A 25,458-nucleotide genomic window follows, 5' to 3' on the forward strand; every position below is an offset into this window, starting at 1 on the left:
TTCTCAAGAATATGGAATTGATTATCTTGAGACATTTTCCCTTGTCTCAAGATATGATACAATAAGAGCATTACTTGCGTATGCAGCTCAAATAGAGTGGAGATTGTATCAAATGGATGTGAAGTCTGCATTTCTAAACGGAGAGCTTGAAGAAGAATTTTATGTCACACAACCACCTGGGTTTGTGATAGAAGGCAAAGAAGAAAAGGTATTAAAGCTCTACAAAGCTTTATATGGTCTTAAACAAGTCCCAAGAGCATGGTATGGAAGAATAGATTCTTACTTCATTCAAAATGGTTTTGAAAGAAGTATGAATGATGCGGCTTTGTACATTAAGAAGAAAGAAGAAGACGTGTTGATCGTTAGCTTATACGTCGATGATCTCATCATCACCGGAAACAATGTTCAACTCATCAACACATTCAAGGAGAACATGAAGAGCGAATTTGAGATGACTGATCTTGGTTTGCTGAACTACTTCCTTGGGATGGAAGTGATCCAAGATGATCGTGGCATATTTCTTTCACAAGGAAAATATGCAAACAAACTTATTGATAAGTTTGGGATGAAGGAGAGCAAGAGTGTAAGCACTCCACTTACACCACAAGGAAAAAAGGAGTAGAAGATGAAGACAAAGAATTTGGAGATCCATCAAAGTATCAAAACATTGTTGGAGGACTTTTGTACTTGTGTGCATCAAGACCTGATGTGATGTATGCAAGCTCCTATCTATGAAGATACATGTCATCACCACGCATGAAGCACTATCAAGAAGCCAAAAAGGTGTTAAGATACGTCAAGGGAACCTCAAGCTTTGGCATGTTCTTTACAAGAAAAGAGACACCAAGGTTAATAGCTTACTCGGACAGTGATTGGGGTGGTTGTCCTGAAGACAAGAAAAGCACCACATGCTATGTTTTTAGTCTTGGATCAGCTATGTTTTGTTGGCAGTCATGTAAGCAGCAAACAGTGGTTCAATCAATGGCGGAAGCAGAGTACATAGCAGTATGTGCAGCAACANCTGGGTTTGTGATAGAAGGCAAAGAAGAAAAGGTATTAAAGCTCTACAAAGCTTTATATGGTCTTAAACAAGTCCCAAGAGCATGGTATGGAAGAATAGATTCTTACTTCATTCAAAATGGTTTTGAAAGAAGTATGAATGATGCGGCTTTGTACATTAAGAAGAAAGAAGAAGACGTGTTGATCGTTAGCTTATACGTCGATGATCTCATCATCACCGGAAACAATGTTCAACTCATCAACACATTCAAGGAGAACATGAAGAGCGAATTTGAGATGACTGATCTTGGTTTGCTGAACTACTTCCTTGGGATGGAAGTAATCCAAGATGATCGTGGCATATTTCTTTCACAAGAAAAATATGCAAACAAACTTATTGATAAGTTTGGGATGAAGGAGAGCAAGAGTGCAAGCATTCCACTTACACCACAAGGAAAAAGAAAAGGAGGAGAAGGTGAAGACAAAGAATTTAGAGATCCATCGAAGTATCAAAGCATTGTTGGAGGACTTTTGTACTTGTGTGCATCAAGACCTGATGTGATGTATGCAAGTTCCTATCTATCAAGATACATGTCATCACCACGCATGAAGCACTATCAAGAAGCCACAAGGGTGTTAAGATACGTCAAGGGAACCTCAAGCTTTGGCGTGTTCTTTACAAGAAAAGAGACACCAAGGTTAATAGCTTACTCGGACAGTGATTGGGGTGGTTGTCCTGAAGACAAGAAAAGCACCACAAGATATGTTTTTAGTCTTGGATCAGCTATGTTTTGTTGGCAGTCATGTAAGCAGCAAACAGTGGTTCAATCAACGGCGGAAGCAGAGTACATCGCAGTATGTGCAGCAACAAATCAAGCCATATGGTTACAAAGACTATTGGAAGACTTCGGTTTAAAGCTTGAAGAAGGGACTCCCATCTTTTGTGACAACAAGTCTGCAATAGCAATTGGAAGAAATCCGGTGCAACATCGAAGAACAAAACACATAGAGATCAAGTACCATTTCGTGAGAGAAGCTGAGCACAAATGACTCATTCAACTTGAGTTTTGCAAAGGAGAAGATCAACTCGCGGATATACTTACCAAGGCTTTAAGTGTTACAAGGTTTGAAGAGCTTAGAAGAAAGCTTGGAGTGAAGCCGAGATATGATTAAGGGGGAGTGTTGAAGCATAATCAAATCTCGCATCACAACACATTTACATAACACAACACATTTAATAACACAACACATTTACATAACACAACACATTTATATAAGTTAGTTATTTGATTAAGCGACACAAGTTGTTTTGTTCTGTTTCACAGTTGTGTCTTTTGATCAAAGAGNTATGCAAACAAACTTATTGATAAGTTTGGGATGAAGGAGAGCAAGAGTGCAAGCATTCCACTTACACCACAAGGAAAAAGAAAAGGAGGAGAAGGTGAAGACAAAGAATTTAGAGATCCATCGAAGTATCAAAGCATTGTTGGAGGACTTTTGTACTTGTGTGCATCAAGACCTGATGTGATGTATGCAAGTTCCTATCTATCAAGATACATGTCATCACCACGCATGAAGCACTATCAAGAAGCCAAAAGGGTGTTAAGATACGTCAAGGGAACCTCAAGCTTTGGCGTGTTCTTTACAAGAAAAGAGACACCAAGGTTAATAGCTTACTCGGACAGTGATTGGGGTGGTTGTCCTGAAGACAAGAAAAGCACCACAAGATATGTTTTTAGTCTTGGATCAGCTATGTTTTGTTGGCAGTCATGTAAGCAGCAAACAGTGGCTCAATCAACGGCGGAAGCAGAGTACATCGCAGTATGTGCAGCAACAAATCAAGCCATATGGTTACAAAGACTATTGGAAGACTTCGGTTTAAAGCTTGAAGAAGGGACTCCCATCTTTTGTGACAACAAGTCTGCAATAGCAATTGGAAGAAATCCGGTGCAACATCGAAGAACAAAACACATAGAGATCAAGTACCATTTCGTGAGAGAAGCTGAGCACAAATGACTCATTCAACTTGAGTTTTGCAAAGGAGAAGATCAACTCGCGGATATACTTACCAAGGCTTTAAGTGTTACAAGGTTTGAAGAGCTTAGAAGAAAGCTTGGAGTGAAGCCGAGATATGATTAAGGGGGAGTGTTGAAGCATAATCAAATCTCGCATCACAACACATTTACATAACACAACACATTTAATAACACAACACATTTACATAACACAACACATTTATATAAGTTAGTTATTTGATTAAGCGACACAAGTTGTTTTGTTCTGTTTCACAGTTGTGTCTTTTGATCAAAGAGTTGTGTCTGGTCTGTTATCACACAACACAATGGTTCGGTTCATATAAGTATAGATCGAGTCTTTGTAACAAAATACAATCGAGTCTGTAATACATTCAAATTTCAGATCAATAAAAGTATTACTTTCTTACTCTGTTTTTTCACTATCGTAAACACAAAACACAAAACATCAACAAGCTTCACTATTTGGTTTGAACAAGTAAACTTCAATTCTGGACTCGACTACATACCTATCTCTTCTCCCACAACACTCTCTGATCAACACTCTCTGATCCGTTTCTATTGACTATATATCTTCCGCAGTAAACAGTTCTTCACAACGAATACAAGAATCTGATGTTCATTTCGGATCTCAGTAACATCGCTGTCCAGTTTGGAGAAGGAATATGGAGGNCTCGGACAGTGATTGGGGTGGTTGTCCTGAAGACAAGAAAAGCACCACAAGANCAAGGAAATGGGTCAAACTCATAAGCGTATTTAAGTTTAGACTGTGTAGTTTTCTCACTTCGACATTCCCATTAGCTCACATTCGACTTTCCCATTAGCAATGTAATATGTTCTAAGACCAAGAGCTGGGATGGAAGCTTTCCAGAAAGAAATTTGGCTAGGGACACAAGTCCAGTTTTGAGTCCAGTGCCGAGATTTCAGCGCGATTAACAACGACCGTCACTACCTCCTCTCTCGTCTGTTCAGATGGATTGAAGAGTAAAACTGTGTGTGAATTTCCTTCCTGCGCAGCAATCGGCTTGTGAACCGGCTGAGCATCATACTTCGATCTCACTTGCTCTGCCTCGAAAAATGATTGGGATTGATCAGATTTTCTTTCTCATGACGGATCCCAATTCCCAAGAAGAACTTCTATTGCCTTAAGACATAATGATCTGAAGGTCTTGCAATGAATTATGCATCCGGGTGCCATAATCTTGTACCGTTACCCCATCATGGTACTGGAAAAGAGCTAGATTACTTCTTGCAACAATTTAATTATACAAAAAAACTAGTTGGAAATTTCTCACACTGTATTCGAAGGCAATAACCTATAAGAAATGACATCATGATCTCAGCTCCACGAAGAGTATTTTCCCGAGCACACGATCAACAACTTTGAAGAAAGGCCATGAAACATAATAACCACTCCAATAGTCTTGTTGCCTATCTGCATATGTAAAGAAGTCACCCGATAGAGAAGGGAAACCAACAACCTGACCAGAGCCAACCTCACCAGGTAGAGAACAATTTACTCTGTTAGCCTCTTCTCGGAGTGTTCTGAAATAATCCTCTAAAGTGCCAAACTTTGCCTCTGAATTTAGACTAGGATTAAAGTTGACGTGATCAAACAACAGTTGGTAGTTACGAAACTGAGCTTCGGCTTCATCAATACTGATGTACCTAAAATCATCTTCAAGAGGTATTAGAAGGGTATTTGTTCGATAAAGGGATGATTTTTTTCCTATATTGACCCAAAAGCTTTAATGCCCTCTCCTGCACATTTTCTTGTGTAGTCTCCACTGGGTGCTTTCCCCATGGACAAAGTTCATACTTGAATCCCCGCATCCTAGCAAAATCAAACTGACAGCAAACCTCAGGCTCTACCCAAAAAATATGGTTTAAACTTAGAAAACCTGGAATCCTAACTCCTGCAAGAAGCTTTACCCAAAAAGGAAAACACACAAGATAGGAATGAAAGTAAAACAGAGATATCGAAACTTTGTATTATTATTCTTTCTTAATGTTTACAATGGTGGTTCTGCCTTATTTATACAATCAGCATAAACCCTAGTTGTTGCACACAGATGTCATCATCCTTTTACACAAATTGAATCAAGGGCTTGAAACCTATTTGACAGCTTGATATTATCCTCATCATTTGGCTGCTTGTTGACTGCTTTAGTCGTACAACCTTCATCCGCAACTTCCTTCTGCTTTCCTTTTGAATTAGTCGTTGGAGTGTTGCAGTGTTGGACCTTGTTGGGCTTCGCTCTTTCTTCCGCAAGGCCCAACTTGCTTTTGTTCCCAACGATGTCGTTTGGTGTGGAAAGCAAATGTTCTGCTTTTAGGCTTGTATGGCTAACATCCCCCTCAAACTTGGTGTGGAAGGAAGTCTTACACCGAGTTTGCTCCTGAGAAAGTTGAAGACGTTAAACGGAAGGGACTTAGTGAAGATATCGGCGATCTGCTGCTCTCCGGGAATGTGTGTAACTACTAGTGTTTTCAGAGCAACTCCCTCCCAAACATAATGATAGTCAATGTCGAAATGTTTGGTTCTGTTGTGGAACGTTGTGTTTGCAGTGAGGTAAACTGCAGAGAGATTGTCGCAATACAGCTCATGAGTATCTGGAAGACCAATGTTTAGTTCCCGTAGTACAGAGCTTACCCATTTTACCTCAGCAGCTGTTTCCGACAAGGATCTATACTTTGCTTCTGTTGAGCTTCTTGATACTGTCGGCTGCTTTTTGGAGGACCATGAGATGAGATTCCGGCCTAGATACGTGCAGTAAGCACCAACCGACCTCCTGCCAGTCTTACAGTTTGCCCAATCGCTATCACTGTAAGCTTTTAAAGCAAACTAAGAGTTGCTGTTGTAGGTGATTCCCATCGTGATTGTGCCTTTAATGTATCTGAGAATACGTTTAAGTAGTTGAAAATCTGATACTGAAGGCTTGTCCATCTTCTGACAGACATAATTGACAGCAAACTGAAAATCTGGCCTCGTCAGTGTCAAGTACTGCAGCTTCCCTGCTAAGCTCCTGAAGTAGGTGGGATCAGAGAAATCTTCATTTTGACGTTTGATTTTGTCTAGTTCAAGAGGGAGCGGTGTTGGCATTGGTGCACAATGCTCCATGGATGCAACAATGAGAAGATCATCATCATATCTCTGTTGAGACATGAATAAGCCATTAGTGAACATTTGAATTTGAATACCAAGAAAGTAACGAGCCTGACCCAAGTCTTTCATGCGAAACTGTTGAGCAAGTGCTTCTAGTAGACGAGTGAGTGTCTGTGAGTTGTTTCGAGTGAGTGTCTGTGAGTTGTTGCCAAACCAAGCCCGTGGTGACTGCTTCAAGCTGTATAAGGCCTTGTGGAGAAGACAAACGTGATCAGGTTTATCTGGATCGACGAATCCTGCGGGTTGTTTCATGTAAACCGTCTCTTTGAGATCTCCATGTAGAAAAGCGTTTTTAACGTCCATTTGTTTTAGCTCCCATTTATTAATTGTTGAGGTATGAAGTACCATTCGCACTGTTGGAGTTCTGACTACGGGACTGTATGTCTCCAGAGAGTCTATGCCTTCCTCTTGATCATAACCTTTGGCCACCAAGCGAGCTCGAAGTTTATCCAAGGTGCCATCAGCATTGTACTTTGGTCGAAAAACCCACTTATTTCCCAGAACATGCATATAAGGTTCTGGAGGAACTAAGGACCATGTATTGGCCTCTTTGCAATTTCCTACTTCCTCTCCCATGGCATTATTCCAGTCTGGATGCTTTAAAGTTGTTGTGACTGTTTTCGGTTATGGATGAGGGGCTTTGTGAGTAAGCAAAGCATATCTCGGATTTGGTTTTCGAATGCCATCCTTTCCTCTAGTCACCATAGGATGCTCATTATTGGTAGCAACCTCTGTCGTTTGGCCTGATGTTACTGATGTTGTGATTTGTGTCTCTTGTGTTGACTGCATAGTACATGTCTCTTGTAGAAAGGGAGCGTTGTCGCCAATAGAAGCAGGGTCTGAGCCTGTCCTACGCTCAGGACACTCCTCTCGTATTGAGACAGTGTTTTCTGCAGTGATAGGAGGCGAAGATGGTGTGACTTGTTGTGGTGATGATGGCGTATGGAGAACTGGAACCTGATCACTTGATGAAGAGGATGGCCCAGATGTGTGATTTTGTGAGGCAAATCCCTTGTACCAAGCTGATGATAATGGTGTGTTATCTTGTGGGTGCAGATGGTTGTATGTTGTTGAGAAAGGGAAGACAGCTTCATCAAACACTACATGACGACTAATGTAAACTCTACCTGTAGGTGGATAGAGGCAACGGTATCTTTTATACTTTTCATTATATACAAGAAACACGCATTTTAAGGACTTCAGATCCAGTTTGTTATGCGCATAGTCTCTCAGGGTTGGAAAGCAAGCACACCCAAACGATCGTAAAGCAGAGTAAGTAGGAGAATGACCAAATGCTTTTGAAAATGGAGTTTCTGTATCCTCAAGGTGAGCTGCAGGAAGTATGTTGATCAAGAAATTTGCTGTAAAGAATGCCTCAACCCAATATTTAGATGGGACTTTACTCTGAAACAACATTGCTAGACCCAATTATGTTATGTGTCTGTGTATCCTTTCTGCCAAACCGTTTTGTTGAGGTGTATGCGGACAAGAGAGAAGTTGTTGTATGCCACTCCCTTGTAAATGTTGCAGAAATTGATTACTGATGAATTCTCCTCCACCATCGCACTGAAATGACTTTATCTTGCAATTAAACTGATTTTCAACCAACTTTTGAAACATAACGAAGATGTTAAAGAAGTATGATTTTATTTTAAGCGGATAGAACCAGCTGAACCGAGAGTAATTGTCTACAAAGACTACATAGAAACGAAAACCTTGCACAAAACTTATTGGAGAGGGACCCCAGAGGTCACAATGAATTCTCTCAAGGACTCTAGAAGCAGAAAACGTAGAAGGGACAAACGGAAGTCTTGAGCTTTTTCCTAGCTGACAAGCTTCACACACCGTCTTGGTGACTTTATTGAAAGCGATGGACTTATTCTTGGCTAATTGTTAGAGGACTTGACTGTGAGGGTGCCCGAGTCTTCTGTGCCACACTTCATCACTAGCAAGGTGTTGTTGTGCAGAGTAGAAGGCTTGCATCTTCGGTTAGGGCTGGGCAAAATAACCGATAACCAAATAACCGACCGAAACCGAACCGAAAAAAACCAAACCGAACCGAACCGAAATTCTTCAAATACCCGAATGGTTAGTAAAAATCTATATCCAAACTAACTGAAACCGAACCGAACCGAACCGACAATTAAATGGTTAACCGAAATATCCGAAAACCTAGAAGATATCAAATATTATATACTTAATATTATGCAAAACTATAAAATAAACTTAAAATATAAATTATTTCTAGATTCAAAACAATTAAATATTTTAAATAATCAATATATGTAAATGTTATTATTTTGAATTTACAAAGTTAAATACTATTTTGTAAAATTGAATCCATATTTTTCCCTTTTTTGTATTTTTGTTATTGTATATTTGGTTAATTTTGGTTATATTCGGTTAGTTTTGGTTATATTTGGTTTATTTGGTTAATGTTAATATAATTTATGTTAGTTATGGTTATTTATTTAAATAACCAAACCGAAACCGAACCGAAAGAAACCGAACCGAACCGAACCGAAATTTCAAAAATATCCAAATGGTTACTATATTACTATATCCAAAATAACCGAAACCGAATACAACCGAACCGAAACCGAATGGTTAACCGAATGCCCAGGCCTATCTTCGGTTCCCCCAAGCTATAGACATCATTGTGCACATTTCCCATTACCAGGAGCTTCCGTGTTGCCTTATCATTTATACGAACACCATCATCATCAAATTCAAAAGAGCATGGATAATCCTTAGTGAGCTTAGACACAGACAATAATGATTTAGCAATGTCAGGGCAAACCAGGACATCTTTTAATGATAGATTACCTGAAGTGGAGGCAATGGATGCAGAACATGTGTGAGTAATGGGAAGGAACGAACCGTCACCAACCATCACAGAGTCAGAACCAATGTATGGCTGGGAACGAGTAAGAACTTGAGTGCTGTTGGTGACATGTGCCGTAGAACCAGAATCAGGAAGCCACTCGTGACCATGTTGATCTGTAACATCAGTGATCCGCATTGCAGCCATAACAACAGGAACATCATCGCATTGGTAGCTGTTATTGAACCTGTGCCAACAACGAAGAGCTGGATGACCACTCTTCCCGCAGATTTGACAATCACGTTCTGAGTACTGGATGGATGAGAGACTTGTTGATGGAAGCCCCGTCCTTTGGTTGAGTATGAGTTGCGACCACCACGCCTGTTGTTTCCTCTGCCCCTACCACCGTACTGTTGCTGTGGGTGATAGGATTCATTGGTCTAAGTCGGTGCAAAGGCTAAGTGTGGAGATATCGTGTTCTCAGCCAAGTAAGCCTGAAGCCTCTCATCGTATCCAGTAAGCTTCGGTATCACATCATCTAGAGTAGGACTAGGAGCAGAATCTAGAGCATTCTCAATCGTTGTTTTAATGGGTTCATACTCTCGTCCTAGACCGTTCATTGCAGCAAAGATCTTCATTTGTTCTTGAACAGGACTACCAACAGCAGCTAATTGGTCACAAACACTCTTAAGTTCCCTAAGGTAAACCGACATACTCTTATCCTTCTTTTGAAAAGTTTGTAACTTTCTCTCAAGCTCAAACAACCTAGAGGATGAGACCCTATTAAAGTGGTTTGCTAGAGTATGCCATACCTCATAGGACGTAGAGCAGTGTTGGACCACACTGAGTATGTCTTCAGCAAAGGAACCAAGGAGCCATGACTTGACAACCGAGTTAGTTCTGAGCCAGTTTTGCTGTTCTTGCTGAAACTCTGGATTTGGCCTCTCTGTTGTAGTGCCGTTAATTCCAGGAACGCTGACAGTGGGTAAAGGCGCACGAACGGAGCCGTTGACGAAGCCTAATAGACCTTGACCCGCCAAAAACGTCTCAAACTGAGTCTTCCACAAAGAGTAGTTCTGTCCATTGAGAGTGATAGTGACACAGTTGGAAATGCTCAGTGACGGCATCGTGTAGGACACCGTGGGTAACGTAATAAGTAACGTAATAAATACACACTAAGTGGCTAGCGGAAACAGAAACATTAAATGAAAACGCAGTAATCATCTTTGTTTCAGTCATCATATCTGTTTCAGTAAGAGTTATATTTCTAAAAACAAACAGGAGCAGAGAACTGGAAAGTCACATGTTGCTGTAACATACCTGTTCAATTATGACAAAATAATGTGAATTAGCCTGCAGGAAACGTCACGAAGAAACTTAGTACATACGTCTCAATCAAAACAATCAGGCATAGGAATGGCATGGAACTAAACAACCGTTTCTTCTTCTTTTTTTAAAACCAAACAAGTCAGAAACATACCTCATCATTCATTACCCAGCCACCTCCAACGATCTCTAACTGCCCATTCTTGACCAAGTTAGTCAAAGCTTCCGGTTTATTGGGCGAAGCATCTCTCTAGATATGACATCTCCTCCAATGGAATCCTATTAAACAGATTCAAAACAATCCCCACACAAATCAGATTTTAGCTAAATGGTTTACAAAGTGTATATGCAAGAGTGAAAAACGAGCCGCCGCGAGAGAGAAAGAGAGAGAGAGTTCCGTCGAGCCTTAAACCGAGTGAAACCAAGAACAAGATCAATATAAAACACTCACATCCTACTACTGCCTAAACTATGAATATCTATCCGACTGTAATACTTAAAAGTTATCCTTTCAATTTCAAAACGCAACAGCTAAAAATTCAAGCTTTAGCTCCAAAAACTATAACTTTTTTAGAACAAAAAAAAACCTATAACTCTGTTTACCATCTAAAAATCCAGGCTTCTACAACTCTGTTTACCTTCTGAAAATTCAAGCTTTAGCTCCAAAAACACCGAGCTTTAAAACTCTGTTTCAGCACGAAATTTAAAAAAAAAAAAAAAAACAGAATCCAGCAGAGAAGTTGGTTAAGAGTTTAAGATGACGTCATGAAAAATTTCAGGCATTAAAAGATTGTTCACGGGGATTATCGTGGTGTTAAAAGGTTAGGCACTAAAAAGGCATAAAACTTTGCCTTAGCTAAAGTCTCAAAAATGGTGTCAAGAACATGCCTGAATTGTCTCTGATAATACTCCTCCACGGTCAATTTCCAACCAGGATCGTTATGAGAGTGAGGCACAACGAATATCTTAAGATCGTAATTCTCCGACCTTGCTTCCACGGACCACCATCAAGGAACGTAATCCTGTCTTCTAGATCTTTAGTAGTGACATCAACGACGGCGCCGGAACTGGAATCGTTTAAGCTTCGTTTTCCCAAACGGTTGGTTCTTTTCCGTAAGTATGTGACTCGAATTCCGTCAATATAATCTGCGATAATGAAACACAAACAACTCTGAAGAAAAAAAAATCACATAGTCAAAATCATTAACAATTCATATGAGAGTGCAAGTAGATCTAAATGCAACAATGGAATGAAATAGTAACAGAATTTGAATAAAAAAGGACAAAGAAACTATCACAGATGACAGATCAATTCACCAACGGAGAAACAGTGAAACAGATATAAAATTTACTAATTTTAAACCAATCCTTCTGTCGTTTTATTATGGAGACGCTAATCTATTTCAGAGTAAAGTGAAATGTAGAGTAGCAGAAAACATACCAATGAATACGTCATCCACATTTGGTTGACTTAAAATCTCTCAAAAAGGACAGAAGTTGAAGCGAGATATACTTGGTATCTGATGCTATAATGTAATGTAATACGAAGATTATAAATACAAACACAATACAGTTCATATACCTTTGCCTCCACAAGAAGGATCCCCACAAGAATTGCTTCAATACCGAGAATAGCTCCAGGTTTATCTTTTAGATAAAAATTCCATGCCATTGATATTAGAGCTCTGATCTTCCATTCTTTTTTCAAAGAATTTAGATTTGAGAGAGGAGTATAATCCAGAGCCATCTTCAAAACCTGAAACTATATATAAAAAATAAAAAAAAACAGAATTAATATGAATTCAAGAGAAAAGTAATGGATATAAACAAAAGCTAAAGGATTTACCTCCGTGAGAATTGTAGTTTCTAATTTATATAGAAGATGGAATTTGTTGTAAACCACTATGAACGTGGAGCTGTTAGTGGGAATTTAATTAGGAATGATTTTCTTAAGCAGTTGTGTTTTGTGTTTGTCGTGTAACAGAGGAAGAAAAGCTTGAAACGTGTTTTGATGCTTTTGCCTTTAGGGTTATGTTGGTTAAATGGGCTTTTTGTGGGCTAGACCCAAATATATCCTTTACCTTTTTATCCAAAAAAAAACCCATTTATTCCATTGTAAGTTTTTTTTTAGTAGAGGATTTTTGTCTTTGTCTTGATCCAACAAATACACTCTTTTTTTCATACCACCTATGAACCACTATCCCTTGCTAGATACACTAGTGCAGAATGATTTTACATTTCTATGATGTGTTTAGAACGAAGGTAAAGAGATGCACAAACTGGTAGGATGAATTCTCACCTCGGACACCCACAATACCAACTTCTCTGAATCACCCAAAAGTATGGTGTCTATCATCACAACACATTTGAACATGCATGTTATATATCTTTCTACATCAGAGTTGCTACTTCGACCTGCGAATGGAAACCATGATGAGCCATAAGGAACTCAATTTGAGCTCCCTCAATGACTTCACAACATTCAAAGCGCCTAGGGAAACGACCAGATATATATATATTGGAGGCTTGTTATAGAAAATAACTTGCCTTCCTATATACTGTACATATATACCGAGAGCTTATTGGCTTACTATTTATTCTCAGTAGTAGCCATTTGTAATAGAGATAAGTTGAACCTTATCAAACTTATAGAGAAAGATTGAAGGCCATCGTAACACAATTCATTGAACTTGAATTCCCATCAAATTGCCAGGAAATACGTGCATTGCCACCACTTTCCAAGAGCTAAAAATTCGTAAACTGAAATGTTACATATTAAAACTTTCAGCCATGACTTATACTATGTAGTAATATATATATATATATACATATATAAAACTAACCTGCCCAGAAAGGTGGGACACCACAGAGCAGTATGTAAAGAATTACACCTGCACTCCAAATGTCATTTGAAGACTTTGTGATTCTTGAATTTCATCTTTGTTTAATGGACAATTAGGGTTTTCACGGAGGTTCCCGGATCTTTGTAATCGACTTTGTTCACAGAGTCACCTCAGTTTAGGTGTGTTTATTTGATAAAATCTGGTATGTGTGTGTGTGTTTGTGTTTGTGTTTGAACATGTGATTTTTGTTTACTATATTATTTTGTTGCTTGTGGTCCATAGACTGGATTTGGGATCAGGGAAACTTTTGGAGAAGTTGAAGAACATGTCATGAAGCTTGAAGAAGCAGTTGGCATGTTTAAAGTGGAGAGCTAGAAGAAGATAGGTAAAAATCATATGTTTATTTCAGTTTGTGTTGTTATTTTGAATAGATTAGACTGAGATAATTTTTTTTTTTTGTTTTTGGTGATTTCAGTCTCTAAAAATGAAATTTTCTGATCATGTCCTGTTGTTCTTAGGTCGAAGATGATGTTTGGCTTACTGAGAAAGCCACAGCAAAGCACACTCTTAGACAGAGCTCATGATGTACAACTTTATTTCAGAGCGGAAGGTAAACTTTCATTTGGTACAATATATTTACTTTGCTACTTATTGCTGGGAGACTTTTATTAATTCTGTCAGAGAGTCATTTGTTTAGCAGCCTTTGTTGTAATTTTTGTGAGGCTTTTTGTTGAATTTGTCAAGAGTTATTTGGTAAACCCGATCTATAGACACTTGTTTTGTCTGCACTATTTAACTAGAGTCACCCTTGTCGATCTTCTTACTCACACTCCCCTTATTAAGCTAGAGTACATGCTAGTTATAGTGAATTGCTTGTCCCGATGGTTTCTCATTTCTAGTCTCGATTTTGAAATTCTGTTATATTGATACTAGGAAATGTGTCCTCATGATACCTTTTTTGTTTGTTTGTTCTGAAGGTACTTGAAGAAATGAGTTGCTCTGGGAACATTAGTGGGAACTACTTAGGCTTCAATGATGGAATACAAAGCAATTGAGAATGTGCTACAAACTGTNTTTTTTTTTTTTTTTTTTTTTTTTTTCTAATTATGTTTTTTTGAGGAGGATGAAGTATCTTATTTTTAATTATGATTTTTAATTTTATTTTGTAATACTGTTTTTTTTATAATCATGGTTTACAATAATAAATATAGTATTCAAAATAACATTATTCATAATTTAAATATATTTAAAACAATTAATAATATATATTTATAATTTGTATAAATATTGTATAAATACAATAATGTATAATACTTGACTACAACTATAGTCGGTAATTAGTCACTAAATTTGGCGACTATGTTACGACTAATATTTGTAATCGTAAAATTAGTCGTAACGTAGTCGCCAAATTTAGTGACTACATTACGACTACGTTTATGACTGCGAACATTAGTTGTAACGTAGTCGCTATTTAGCGACTAATTTACAACTAATTTTTCTTACCGATTTACGACAACAGGTTTTAGTCGCTATTTGGTCGTAAAACACCATTTAGCGACTAAATAGTGACTAATAGTGCAGTCGTTAATTTCATGTTTTCTTGTAGTGTTATCTTATTTTGGCTTTTGAGTGGTTTCGGGACTTGATTATATACTCTTTGGGGATAAAACTGTTTTGTGTAGCATTGATAAATTTTGGTATATAGTTGTATATATATTATAAATAAACAAATTGAGTTTAACTTGGCAATGCCATTAGCTTTTGAAAATTTTCTATGCATTTAGTTTTAGTTTGATATACTATCGTTGACAAAAAGAAGTATGAAAATAAATGAAATAATTATTCAGATGTTATCCAAAAGTTGGTTTATTTCTGATATGAATATATTTTCTAAAAATTGTTCAGATATTTAGTGACTTGGGTGTAATTACAATTTATCCCTTGAACTTATCTTTTCGATTTTGATTAAAAAAATAATTAAAAAATACACATCAGCAAATTAAAATACACGTCATCTTCCATAATCCACGTCACAACCCCAAAAAAAAAACTTAGCGGCTGAGTTATAGTATTTACGGGAAAACGAAAGGTCTCATCGATTCATATGACGGCTGAGTTATCACAGGAAATAATCTGAAAGCAAACAGTTGATTTATATTACTTGTCGACTAAGTTATAGTATTTACGGAAAAACGAAAGATCTCGTCGATTCATATGACGGCTGAGTTATTGAACAAAATAAAACAAATGTATTACAATAATACTACATCGGACAAGTTTTCGCATTGTGCCCAACTTTTTACATCGAGAACATGTGTTTAGCTCATGGCTTAACGCGTTCAATCCGTAGTCATCAAAAATAAGCTTCACAAGCTTGTCGTGTGTTGTTTTTGCATCTATATGCACAATTCTACACCCTCTATCGTCGGTGTTAAATACATATGTGTGTTTCTTTACCCAATTACCGGAACTAAATCCATGAAAGAAAATGAAGAAGAATGAGAAAATTAATAAGAATGAGTGTAATTAAGAAGTGAAGAACAAGGAGAAAAAGAAGGGGAAGAACAAGGTGAAGAACATTTTTTAACCAGTTGAAGAACAAGAGTCGAAGGAACGATGTTTCGTATTTCCGGAGAAGATGATGACATGGAATGTTGACATGGATGATGCGTCTAAAGTGGCAAGTCAACCACCAAACGAACATGTAAATCAGTCTAATTAAATCAGCCATCAAACAAAATTGTAACTGAGTCGCAACATGAACAATATTACAGTAATTAAAAACCAAAAAAAATGACTGCCAAATTCAGCCGCTTAATGTCATAACTCAACTGAAAATTTATAACTTAGTCGTATCGTTAAATAAGTCGGCCGTAACTGAATGATATTCTAGTACTTAATATTTTGCTACTAAGTCAGCCGTAAAATGGCTGAGTTTTACGATAAGTCAACTCATGGCGGCTGAGTTATAAAACTTAACCATAACTCAGCCATAACCACATCTCATCAGTTAGTGTTGTTCATAACTCAACCAGATTCAGAATGATAATTCAGTCGTGTTGTAGTGATAACTCAGCCAAAAAATTTACAACTCAGCCATCAGATTATAACTCAGCCGTAAGGGCGACTGAGTTATGGCATAATTCAACCATATTTCATTAAGTCAGTCGTAACGCTTGGCTGATTTATGCTCTAAGTCAGTCGTCCGTTCTTACTCAAATGATTTTTCCATAAATCAGTCGCAACATACCATAACTCAGCCGTCATTATCTCTGTAACGCGTTACGGCTGAGTTATTTAATTCACGTCAGCGTTTTCTGATGTGGTGTCTGACGTGGCAATGATATTTCTGTAATCAAGTTTTTTTTCTGTAACATAAAACAAGAGTATGCTGGGTATTTTAAAAATACCCAAAATATTTTAATAAAAAAGGTTTGTTGATTCTGATAATATTTAGATTATCTAATTTGGAGTATAAATTTCCCAAAATAAATTTCCCAAAATAAATTTCCAAACTGAGATAAGCTTTAATACAACAAGGTCGGCACGCTGAAATTTTCCTAGACAAAACAAAGCCTACCCATAATGACTTTTAATTAATTTACACAATACCATATACATATACAGTAGAACTTCCATAAATTAATACTCTTTAAATTAATATTCGCTATAAATTAATAAATTATTTTAGTCCCAAGTTGGGTCAGTGTTAAAAATGATACATTTAGATAAAATAATAAGATAGTAACTTTTTAGAAATCCTATGTAAAAATATGGTCCCATCAATATCATAAATTAATAATCATATAAACTAATATATATACATATATATCTAATAAAATCTAGTGAAATATGATTCTATTGTTGTTTTCCTATTCTTGAATTTACATTATTGTTGGAGTTCATCTCTAATTTTTTCATTGTTGGATTTTGAAATCACATCCATAAATTGTGAAGAGTCATAGATGCGATCATTGCTTCTTTAGTAATTAGTTTTAAAGATACCGCAATATCTTTTGCGACTACATTATTACCCTGAAGAATAGTAATAACAATTTTTTCTAAACTCTAAACTTCTAACATTTCTCATTTTTACCTAGATAATCTATTAAACAATTGGCATTCATCCTATTACAATAACCAAGATTATAAATTAAGAAATTTTTTAAAAAATGTGAATGATAACAAAAGTATCTTATTTTGTAATAGAAAATTTTCAATACGAAAATGAAAAATCTGTTCGTAAATTAATAAAATATTAGTTAAATTATTAATTTATCGATAAATTAAAATTTTAATAAATTAATAAAATTTCATGGTTCCGACCTTATTAATTTATAGAGTTTTGACTGTAGTTTGATTGTTCTTTTCATTTACATTTTGTCGTATTCAGTGGTCCTCCAATCAAGGAAACATTGTTTATCAGCAGTCGAACCAGCGCCCATGTGCTGGAACTCTTCTCTTAACAGTCTCGATCAATCCTCTTTAAATCTGATTTATCCTTTGTCGGCACATAATAATATCTTATACTATAATAATTGACTCCGTATAGTTAATTTCATAACATAAACAAAAATGTGTATATTTTAAAAGATAGGACTTGTACCTTATAAAAAGCAACTTGCACATGCAAGTATGTATGTGGTTTGTCCTTATCTTAACCTCTGATCTCTTATATAAACCACCTAAATGTTTCCATGTTCAAAGTATCCCCTAAGCTTGAGAGAAAACAGAAAAGATAAAACTCCACAGAAATCAAAGTCGAAAAAGAAATGATGAAGTTTAAGTCCAAGAGGTTTGGGATTAGATTTGGATTTGGTAAAAGAATCAATAACAAAGGAACACAACAAGAGCAACAACAGAAGGGAGGTTGTACCAACAACAATAACAGCAATAGTAGCTGCAGCAACTATGAGATCAAATGGGAACTTAGGCCAGGAGGCATGCTTGTTCAAAAAAGGCAAGAGAGTATTGGTGAAGACTTGATCTCCATTAGAGTCTCTACTTTTGCTCACTTCCATGATCTCTCCATTGAAGCCACCTCTACTTTTGGTAAATTTCTCATCTCTCAACGTTTCTCAACCTTCATGTTTCATCTTTTATGAGACTTATTTAAGAGGTTATATGTAAACTACAATTTGATCACCAAAATATAATCTTAATCTGTAACTATGAAATCATCTCAAAAAAAACGTAGTCAAATATATAATCTTAATGGAAACTTATAAGTTATTACTCTTTATCAGATTTAGTAACATAAGATTTCTATTTATGGGTTTTACAGGAGAACTTAAGATGGTATTATCATTGCTTACCGGTTTAGAGCCAAAACAACAAAGGCTATTATTCAAAGGGAAAGAAAGAGAGGATCATGAGTATCTACACATGGTTGGTGTTGGGGACAAAGACAAAGTGTTATTATTAGAAGATCCTGCTTTCAAAGAGAAAAAGCTTCTTGATCTTAACAACATTACCACTTCTTGTCCCACTATAATCGTATAAACAACAAAACGTCAAATTAGTTGTTTTGTCAATTTCTTTGTGATATAATTTCACCCAAGAAAATTTAACTATTGCTAGGATTGTCATGAATTAAACTAGAGATTTCCATATAGTCCTTCGACTATTTCTATATTAGTTTACATGTTGTAATATATTTGGCAAAGATTTTAAAGCTCATGTCTTTATTTTAATTAGAGCTCATGTTGTATAATATGCTGAAGAAAACAACAACTATGATGCACTCAATGTAACTTATCATTATTATTTATTAATATCCATTTTTTTATTGTCATTATTGTTCTGATGAAATTAGTTAACTTTCTAATAAGAGACCTAAAGCGGTCAAACAAAACCGAAATTTTTGCATAACCGAGCTGGTCAAGACCACTATACAGACCAACAGTATCTTCAAATCTCGGTATACTCCGGTTGAGCCCTAATCTCTCCTCAAAAAGTTGCAAAACAAGAATATTACAATACCAAACATCCGTAACTTGGTTATTTCAGTAGACTAATATGTCCACAGCCACCAGTGTTTTAGTGGGCTACAAATCGTCTCTCTTCACAAACCGGCCCTGAAAAAGGATACGAAAACCAATGATTAACTAAAACCAACAATTCCACCCATTAACCGATGCTAGGTTCTCATTCTCAATTGGTTTCAGTGCACTAATCCTTATTTCTATATATAACCGGGGTATATGAAACCAATCTCAAATCCGACAATGTGTGTGTAAATTGTTGAGAAAAAAAAAACAAGAAGAAAAAGCTTACTTTAATACGAGGACGTTTCTCAGCGTTGAGTTTACGAACTTGATATCGAATCCGCTTAGAGAAAAGACGGTTTTGTCGTTTCTCTTTATAACGGAGCAAGCTAGCCTCTCTATGCCCTCTCCATAACCTCTCCGTCGTCGTTTCCATCTCTGGCACTGCCCATAAACTCCCCGCCTCTCCGCCGTCAGTATACCCCTGAAACCACCATCACACGCACACACAATTGCCTAGTCCCTCAATATCATTGTACTTCATTATTATATTAGCAACGTTTGCTTTATTAATTACCATCTGATAGAAGAACACTTTCTTCCTTTTTTTTTTATATATGCACATTTGCCAACATTATAACCATACGATTCCTTAACATCTGTTTCACAATTTCACAAGTGTTCCTTTTATATATCTATCGTGCACACATGTAAAACTAAAAACTCGACATGTATTATTAAGCTATTTCGCAATTTAGATAGTAAAAGTATAACACACTTTCAAAAGCTCAAATATTCGAATAAATAATATAGTAAGACTATCATCATTACAGTTACAAAAGAACCCGTGATCCCATTAAAATTTTCAACTGTTTTTTCATAAGTCAAATTAATTAGTGATTACAATATATAATAACCCAAAAAAAGAAAAAAAAGAAAAAGATGGGTTTACTTACATCAGCGGAAGCATGCAAGTCCGGCACAGTCTGCGGCGGTTCTCCGTCAACATAAAGCGTACCTTTATCCGACCAAGCTTCCATGATCTGCTCATAATCAAGCTTCAGAGCCAACGAAGGCCGTCCATCGTTCCCATCGCCTCCGCCGCAACACCGTGGGGTTCCGCTCCGACTCATCACTTCCTCAACCACCTCTGAATAACTAACCCACCGCTCCTCCGTCGTCTCCTCCTCCTCCTCACTCTTTCCTTTCCTCATAGCCGTACGTAGAAGCGAAGAAGACGACGATCCGTGCTCCTGACGATCGTAGGGAGACAGGTTATTCCTTTCTCCCCCGCAATCTACATCGGCGGCGGCTGAGGAAGGGAGTAGATCGTGGATCGAAGAGATTGTACTATCGGTGGAGGAATTGAAAAGGTAAGCCGCGACGGTGTCGTACTGGTCCTCTTCTTTCTCTCCTCCTCCTCCTCCGAGAGTAGTAGTCTCACCTCTCTTCTTCTCCTTAAACGGCGTCGTGAAAGGGTCTTTTTTCTTGTCGCTCTGTTTTTTGTTCTGTTTCTTCTTTTTCTTATTGTCGCTCTTCTTGGTTCTGTGATCCTCGTCGATCTCGTGGGAAGAAGTACTGTTGAGTTCGAGCTTGAGACTGAGAAATTTGGGTTTTTTCGTTTTCGTTCTGATCTTACGAGACGCTTCAAGATTCGAAGGAGACGACTTGTCCATGGTTGTAGCTTCTCTGTTTTTCCTCTTCTTGATCCTCTTTGATGTCCTCGTACTCTGTTTCTCTTCTCCGACCGGACTGCTTTTACTACACATCTCTCCGATCTCTCTTCTTCTCTTCTCTCTCTCCTGAACTCTTTAAAAACTTTTCTCCGATTTGTAATAATAATGTTTGTATCTCTTTATCTCTCTCTCTCTCTCTAAAGTCTAAAACTCACTCAGAAGAAGTATGTAGGTGGAGCGAGAGGGAAAGCTGACAGTGATGGTACCTTTTGACGCGTGTCGATCAGTCATTGGATAAAGCTATTGTAATCTTGGATTCTGTTTGGATGTGCAGAGGGAGATATAGTTTATAAGGTTTGATAGATTGATTACATTTGTATCTTGATTAATTTAATGGGTAACTCCATTCAACTTTTCTCTTACTTTTTGGATGCACAACATTTATAGAAGTTCACGTTTTTTTATTAGATGTTCTGGGACATGAGCATTCGGTCACCAACATTTATATAAAGTTTACATTTTGCATCTAGTATTTTAATTGAAATTAACAATTGAGGTTGACACCAAAACAAGTGTGATTAACATGATATTTTTCTTTAGGGCAACAAACTAAGATGAGGTTTTTCGAGACAATAATATTGATGGGAAATATATACAACTTTTTTTTCTTTTTGGGCAAACGAGAAATATATATATATATTTTATATATATATTAAAGTGATAGAAATATCTTTCCACTTTTATCCGTCAGTGAAAAGAAGAAAGCATATTGCATTATTATTAATTTATTCCACAGTGTAATCGAGAGCGCAAGAGGATTATGAAACTGAAGTACTTTTCAAAACTCGAATCCAGTTCATAAATTGACAAAACAAATTATAAATATAATTAAGAATCCACTTCTCTTTTTTTCTTTTCTTTTTGTGCAACAACAATGAGAACCCACATTCATTTATTAGGTTTGTGAAGGGGAGCTATATAATTTGAAGATGGGTTTATCGTAAATTTGCTAGAGCACCGACAGCAATGACAAATGAAGTGGTGGTATATAGTACAGTAGCATCCTGAACTATTGCTGTCTTTTGATGACACCTTTCGATGAAATTAGATCTTCTTTCTTTGATAATATTCACGTGAAACCAAAAAAAGGTTCTATACATTTTCTTTCTTTTAAGGCTTTGGCTGCAACGTCATTTATTTTCATAAATTTAGATGGGTTCAGCTTTGAATTTAAACCCTACTGTAGAATATTTTTAAATGCATTAGGGGACACTTTCTTTTTCTTTTTTGTTTTGTCCTTCAAAAAGTGGATTCTGTAGTTAAGTAGAATAATGTTGATATAATGCCACTGAAATGTGGATCGATTAGAATATTCTTCGCATATTTAAAGTTTCACTATAGGCTGACAAGAAAAATTATCATATATTGCTATTCACAATTTTGTAGGAAAAAACAACAACAAGAAATGGACATGACAAATTGTGTATGATTTTTTTTGTTTTGAGAAAATATAAGTCTAGAAAAGTTTGAAAAAACTAAAATAAGTCTAGGATAAAAAGAGAAGATATAATAATAGCCTTTTGAACAATCTTGTTAATAATTGCAAGACTAGGTACGAATCCGCACGTACGTGCGTGATTGATTTCAAAAACTATGTTTTGTACGTGCGTAATTGATTTCAAAAACTATGTTTACTATAAGGTTTGTAATATATTATGTACATATAGAGTTACATTTATAGATATAATTATTTGTTAAATTATTTACAGTTCAAATTTATATTAGTTTGATTTCATTCAGTTTGTGATTTTTGAAATAATAAAGGTTTCAGCATAAAATTAAGATTCACAAAACAACATACACGAATCTAACGTTTATCGAATTAGTGATTAATCAGAATTGTATAAAACTTGTAAATTATAAAACGGATAAAAACCATCAAAAATATTAAAACTTCTCGAAACGAATGATCTAAATTCTTAAGCAGGTCAAACCCGTCCCGGTAGCCATACTCCATAAGAGGTATAATATTTTCTTATTTATAAAAACTCGTCCCTCGAAATCTTTTTAAAATAATATTTAAATATATATAAGATTTTATATTTTTAATATGTTAATTTTAAAATTCAGGAATCTTTAATATACGTTAGTTTTATATATCAGAAATTTTCTATATGGAAAACATAAAATTAGGATTTGCATAAGTTTAAATATTTTATAGTTTAAAATAAATTTAAGATGTCGTCAATTTTTTTTAAAGATTTTCCAATATCTATTATTCAAAATTAATTTCAATTTTTTTTTGGTCAAAAAATTTTAAACAATAAGAAATAATATTATTTATATTTTTGAAAATATGATTTAAATATATATTTTTTACATCTCATGTTATAATTTTTTATTATATTATAATACATAGGTTTTGAAAAGAATTTTGAAAACATGTAGGAGATAATATTTATTAATATTTAAATAATATTTACCAATTTTAGAATTTATAAGAACAAAATATTATGTATATAAATAAATTGAATAACAATGGCAGTTTTATGTAATATTATACTCTCTCTGTCCCACAAAGATTGATGTTTTGGGGTATTTTTTTGTCCCATAAAGATTGATGTTTTGTAAACTTTAAGAAGTAATCATTGAAAATATTTAAAATTTTGAATTGTTATTGGTTTAAAATTAAATAAAATCTTTTTAGTCAAAGAAAAAAATATTTAAACTCAGTAATCATTATTTTCTTAAAATGTGTAAAAGATTCTAAACATCAATCTTTGTAGAACAGAGAGAGTAGAATATTAACAGAGAGAGTAGAATATTAAAGGCAAATAATAAAGTGGACATCGAGCTTTTTGGCGATGACACGTCAGCTTTTTAAAAAAAATGCTTTTCTTTTTTAATATATAAGATATTTGACTAATAATTTACAGGGAATAGAAAAAAACTACGCTAATTTTGGAGTTACAAGATAAATAAGATTATCCATTTAATAAGAAACTGACGTTAGCAAGAAAAAGAAAAAAAAGTGGTGTGAGAGAGAAAGAACCAATTAGAGCGAATCATAGACGGGAAACAGAGCAATTCTTATGGGTCTTACGCCTCCATTGACTAAATTATTTCTATTTAACATCTTTTGTTGTTTTTATTACTCCCTATTTTAAATTGAAAATTTTATTTCAAAATAGAGCAATATTGAGTTCACCTTTAGGGGTGAATCTCTTCATTCACCTCTTTATAAAATAAAGAAATAAAATCTGTATATATTATTATGGAATTAAAACTTAAACCGTTTTTTAATAAATCCAAACCGATATATAATTTCATTATAATTGTAAAATCTAAACCTAACCATCTCATTTATAAACCCAAACCGACATATAATTTTATTCTAATTGTAAAATCTAAATCCTAACCATCTTATTTGTAAACCCAAACCGATATATAATTTCGTTCTAATTGTAAAATCTAAACCCTAAACATCTCATTTGTAAATCCAAACCGACATATAATTTCGTTCTAATTGTAAAATCTAAACTCTAACCATCTCATTTGTAAACCGAAACCGACATATAATTTCGTTCTAATCGTAAAATCTAAACCCTAACCACTTCATTTGTAAACCCAAACCGACATATAATTTCGTTTTCATTGTAAAATCTAAAATCTAATCACCTTATTTGTAAACCCAAACTGACACGTAATTTTGTTCTAATTTTAATAATCTAAACCCCTGTTTTAGAAATCGCTAGGCACTAATCGGACGGTCAGAGTGGGCCTATCGCCTAGCGAGAAAATCGGAGATTAAACGGGGATTAATCGGGGACTAGTTTTAGGGTTATTTTATTAAATTAGTAATAAAATTAAAATATATTGTACTAAATATATGTATAATTCTGTTTATGTTAAAAGAAAAATCTAAAACTATAGTATTGTCTTTAAAATTATGATTTTTATTAAACGTTTATACATTAGTCATTGTAAAATATCATAAACTCTTAATTTAAATGTCGAAATAACAAAAATATACATGTCTTATTTAAATTTAGTTCCAAAAATAATCGGTATTCACAAAATTAAGCGGAAAATAATCAGGTTAGATAGACATAATCGGACAATTGATGCTAGGCAGGGATTAGTCATTAATCAAGGCGGAAAGGGTGGGCCTAGCGATTTTACGGGGCGTAATCGGTGCTAGGCGTGGATTTTTAAAACAGGGATCTAAACTAAGCCAATATTTAATTTCTTTAATTAAAAGTATACATAATTTGTTTCCTTTGTTTGTTTTGCTTTTTAATTTAATTTTGATTTTTAAAAAAAGAAAATATTAGATAGAAGATTCTGATTGGTTGAGAGGAGAGGAGGTGAACCTAAGTATTTTTCTTCAAAATAAGTGTCATTTTGTATTTTCAACGTAGATGTTTGGTAAATTTTCCAATTTTAATTTTAGTAATCTAGTGTATTGACCAATAGAAAAAATTATATAATACTCCATTTGTATCATAAAGGATGATGTTCTATAATTTTTTCCTTGTATCACAAAAGATGATTTCTTTAGTGTATTTAATGTATTTTTATTTTTAAAATCAAATCAGTAA

The 25,458-nt window shown here is 35.3% G+C and overlaps 4 protein-coding genes and 2 long non-coding RNA genes across 7 annotated transcripts; 3 read left to right on the forward strand and 3 right to left on the reverse strand.

Moving 5' to 3' along the window:
• LOC109125881 (uncharacterized mitochondrial protein AtMg00810-like) lies at positions 982 to 2,049 on the forward strand. The gene has a single exon (XM_019228643.1). The coding sequence runs from the start codon at positions 982 to 984 to the stop codon at positions 2,047 to 2,049; it is 1,068 nt and encodes a 355-aa protein (XP_019084188.1).
• On the reverse strand, positions 9,418 to 11,149 carry LOC104705706. 2 transcript variants are annotated; one of them, XM_019229134.1, is made up of 4 exons: positions 10,987 to 11,149; positions 10,503 to 10,627; positions 10,343 to 10,375; positions 9,418 to 10,098 (listed from the first exon to the last, which is right to left on the reverse strand). In XM_019229134.1, the coding sequence occupies exons 2-4, from the start codon at positions 10,512 to 10,514 to the stop codon at positions 9,463 to 9,465; spliced, it is 681 nt and encodes a 226-aa protein (XP_019084679.1). In that variant the 5' UTR covers positions 10,515 to 10,627; positions 10,987 to 11,149; the 3' UTR covers positions 9,418 to 9,462. The 2 variants fall into 2 exon arrangements, with proteins under 2 accessions (XP_019084679.1, XP_010420068.1); XM_010421766.2 differs by having other exon boundaries at positions 9,418 to 10,375.
• Positions 11,242 to 12,310, reverse strand: LOC109126059. Its single transcript, XR_002033130.1, has 3 exons — positions 12,195 to 12,310; positions 11,931 to 12,110; positions 11,242 to 11,494 (listed from the first exon to the last, which is right to left on the reverse strand). It is a non-coding gene; the product is annotated as an uncharacterized LOC109126059 (long non-coding RNA).
• Positions 13,348 to 14,255, forward strand: LOC109126048. The gene is made up of 4 exons (XR_002033125.1): positions 13,348 to 13,370; positions 13,474 to 13,576; positions 13,710 to 13,801; positions 14,169 to 14,255. It is a non-coding gene; the product is annotated as an uncharacterized LOC109126048 (long non-coding RNA).
• On the forward strand, positions 17,850 to 18,924 carry LOC104705707 (BAG family molecular chaperone regulator 2-like). The gene is made up of 2 exons (XM_010421768.2): positions 17,850 to 18,246; positions 18,479 to 18,924. The coding sequence occupies exons 1-2, from the start codon at positions 17,967 to 17,969 to the stop codon at positions 18,694 to 18,696; spliced, it is 498 nt and encodes a 165-aa protein (XP_010420070.1). The 5' UTR covers positions 17,850 to 17,966; the 3' UTR covers positions 18,697 to 18,924.
• LOC104705709 lies at positions 18,934 to 21,216 on the reverse strand. Its single transcript, XM_010421769.2, has 3 exons — positions 20,138 to 21,216; positions 19,471 to 19,665; positions 18,934 to 19,271 (listed from the first exon to the last, which is right to left on the reverse strand). The coding sequence occupies exons 1-3, from the start codon at positions 20,948 to 20,950 to the stop codon at positions 19,242 to 19,244; spliced, it is 1,038 nt and encodes a 345-aa protein (XP_010420071.1). The 5' UTR covers positions 20,951 to 21,216; the 3' UTR covers positions 18,934 to 19,241.

The sequence above is a fragment of the Camelina sativa genome, chromosome 8 (assembly GCF_000633955.1).
Source record: "Camelina sativa cultivar DH55 chromosome 8, Cs, whole genome shotgun sequence".
NCBI lineage: Eukaryota > Viridiplantae > Streptophyta > Magnoliopsida > Brassicales > Brassicaceae > Camelina > Camelina sativa.

Coding starts and splice junctions, on each gene's coding strand:
- LOC104705706 (XM_010421766.2), bottom strand. CDS start 10,149: ATGCCGTCACTGAGCATTTCCAACTGTGTCACTATCACTCTCAATGGA.
- LOC104705707 (XM_010421768.2), top strand. CDS start 17,967: ATGATGAAGTTTAAGTCCAAGAGGTTTGGGATTAGATTTGGATTTGGT. Junction 18,247..18,478: donor TGAAGCCACCTCTACTTTTG/GTAAATTTCTCA, acceptor TGGGTTTTACAG/GAGAACTTAAGATGGTATTA.
- LOC104705709 (XM_010421769.2), bottom strand. CDS start 20,950: ATGTGTAGTAAAAGCAGTCCGGTCGGAGAAGAGAAACAGAGTACGAGG. Junction 19,666..20,137: donor ACTTGCATGCTTCCGCTGAT/GTAAGTAAACCC, acceptor TGGTGGTTTCAG/GGGTATACTGACGGCGGAGA. Junction 19,272..19,470: donor AGAAACGTCCTCGTATTAAA/GTAAGCTTTTTC, acceptor ATCCTTTTTCAG/GGCCGGTTTGTGAAGAGAGA.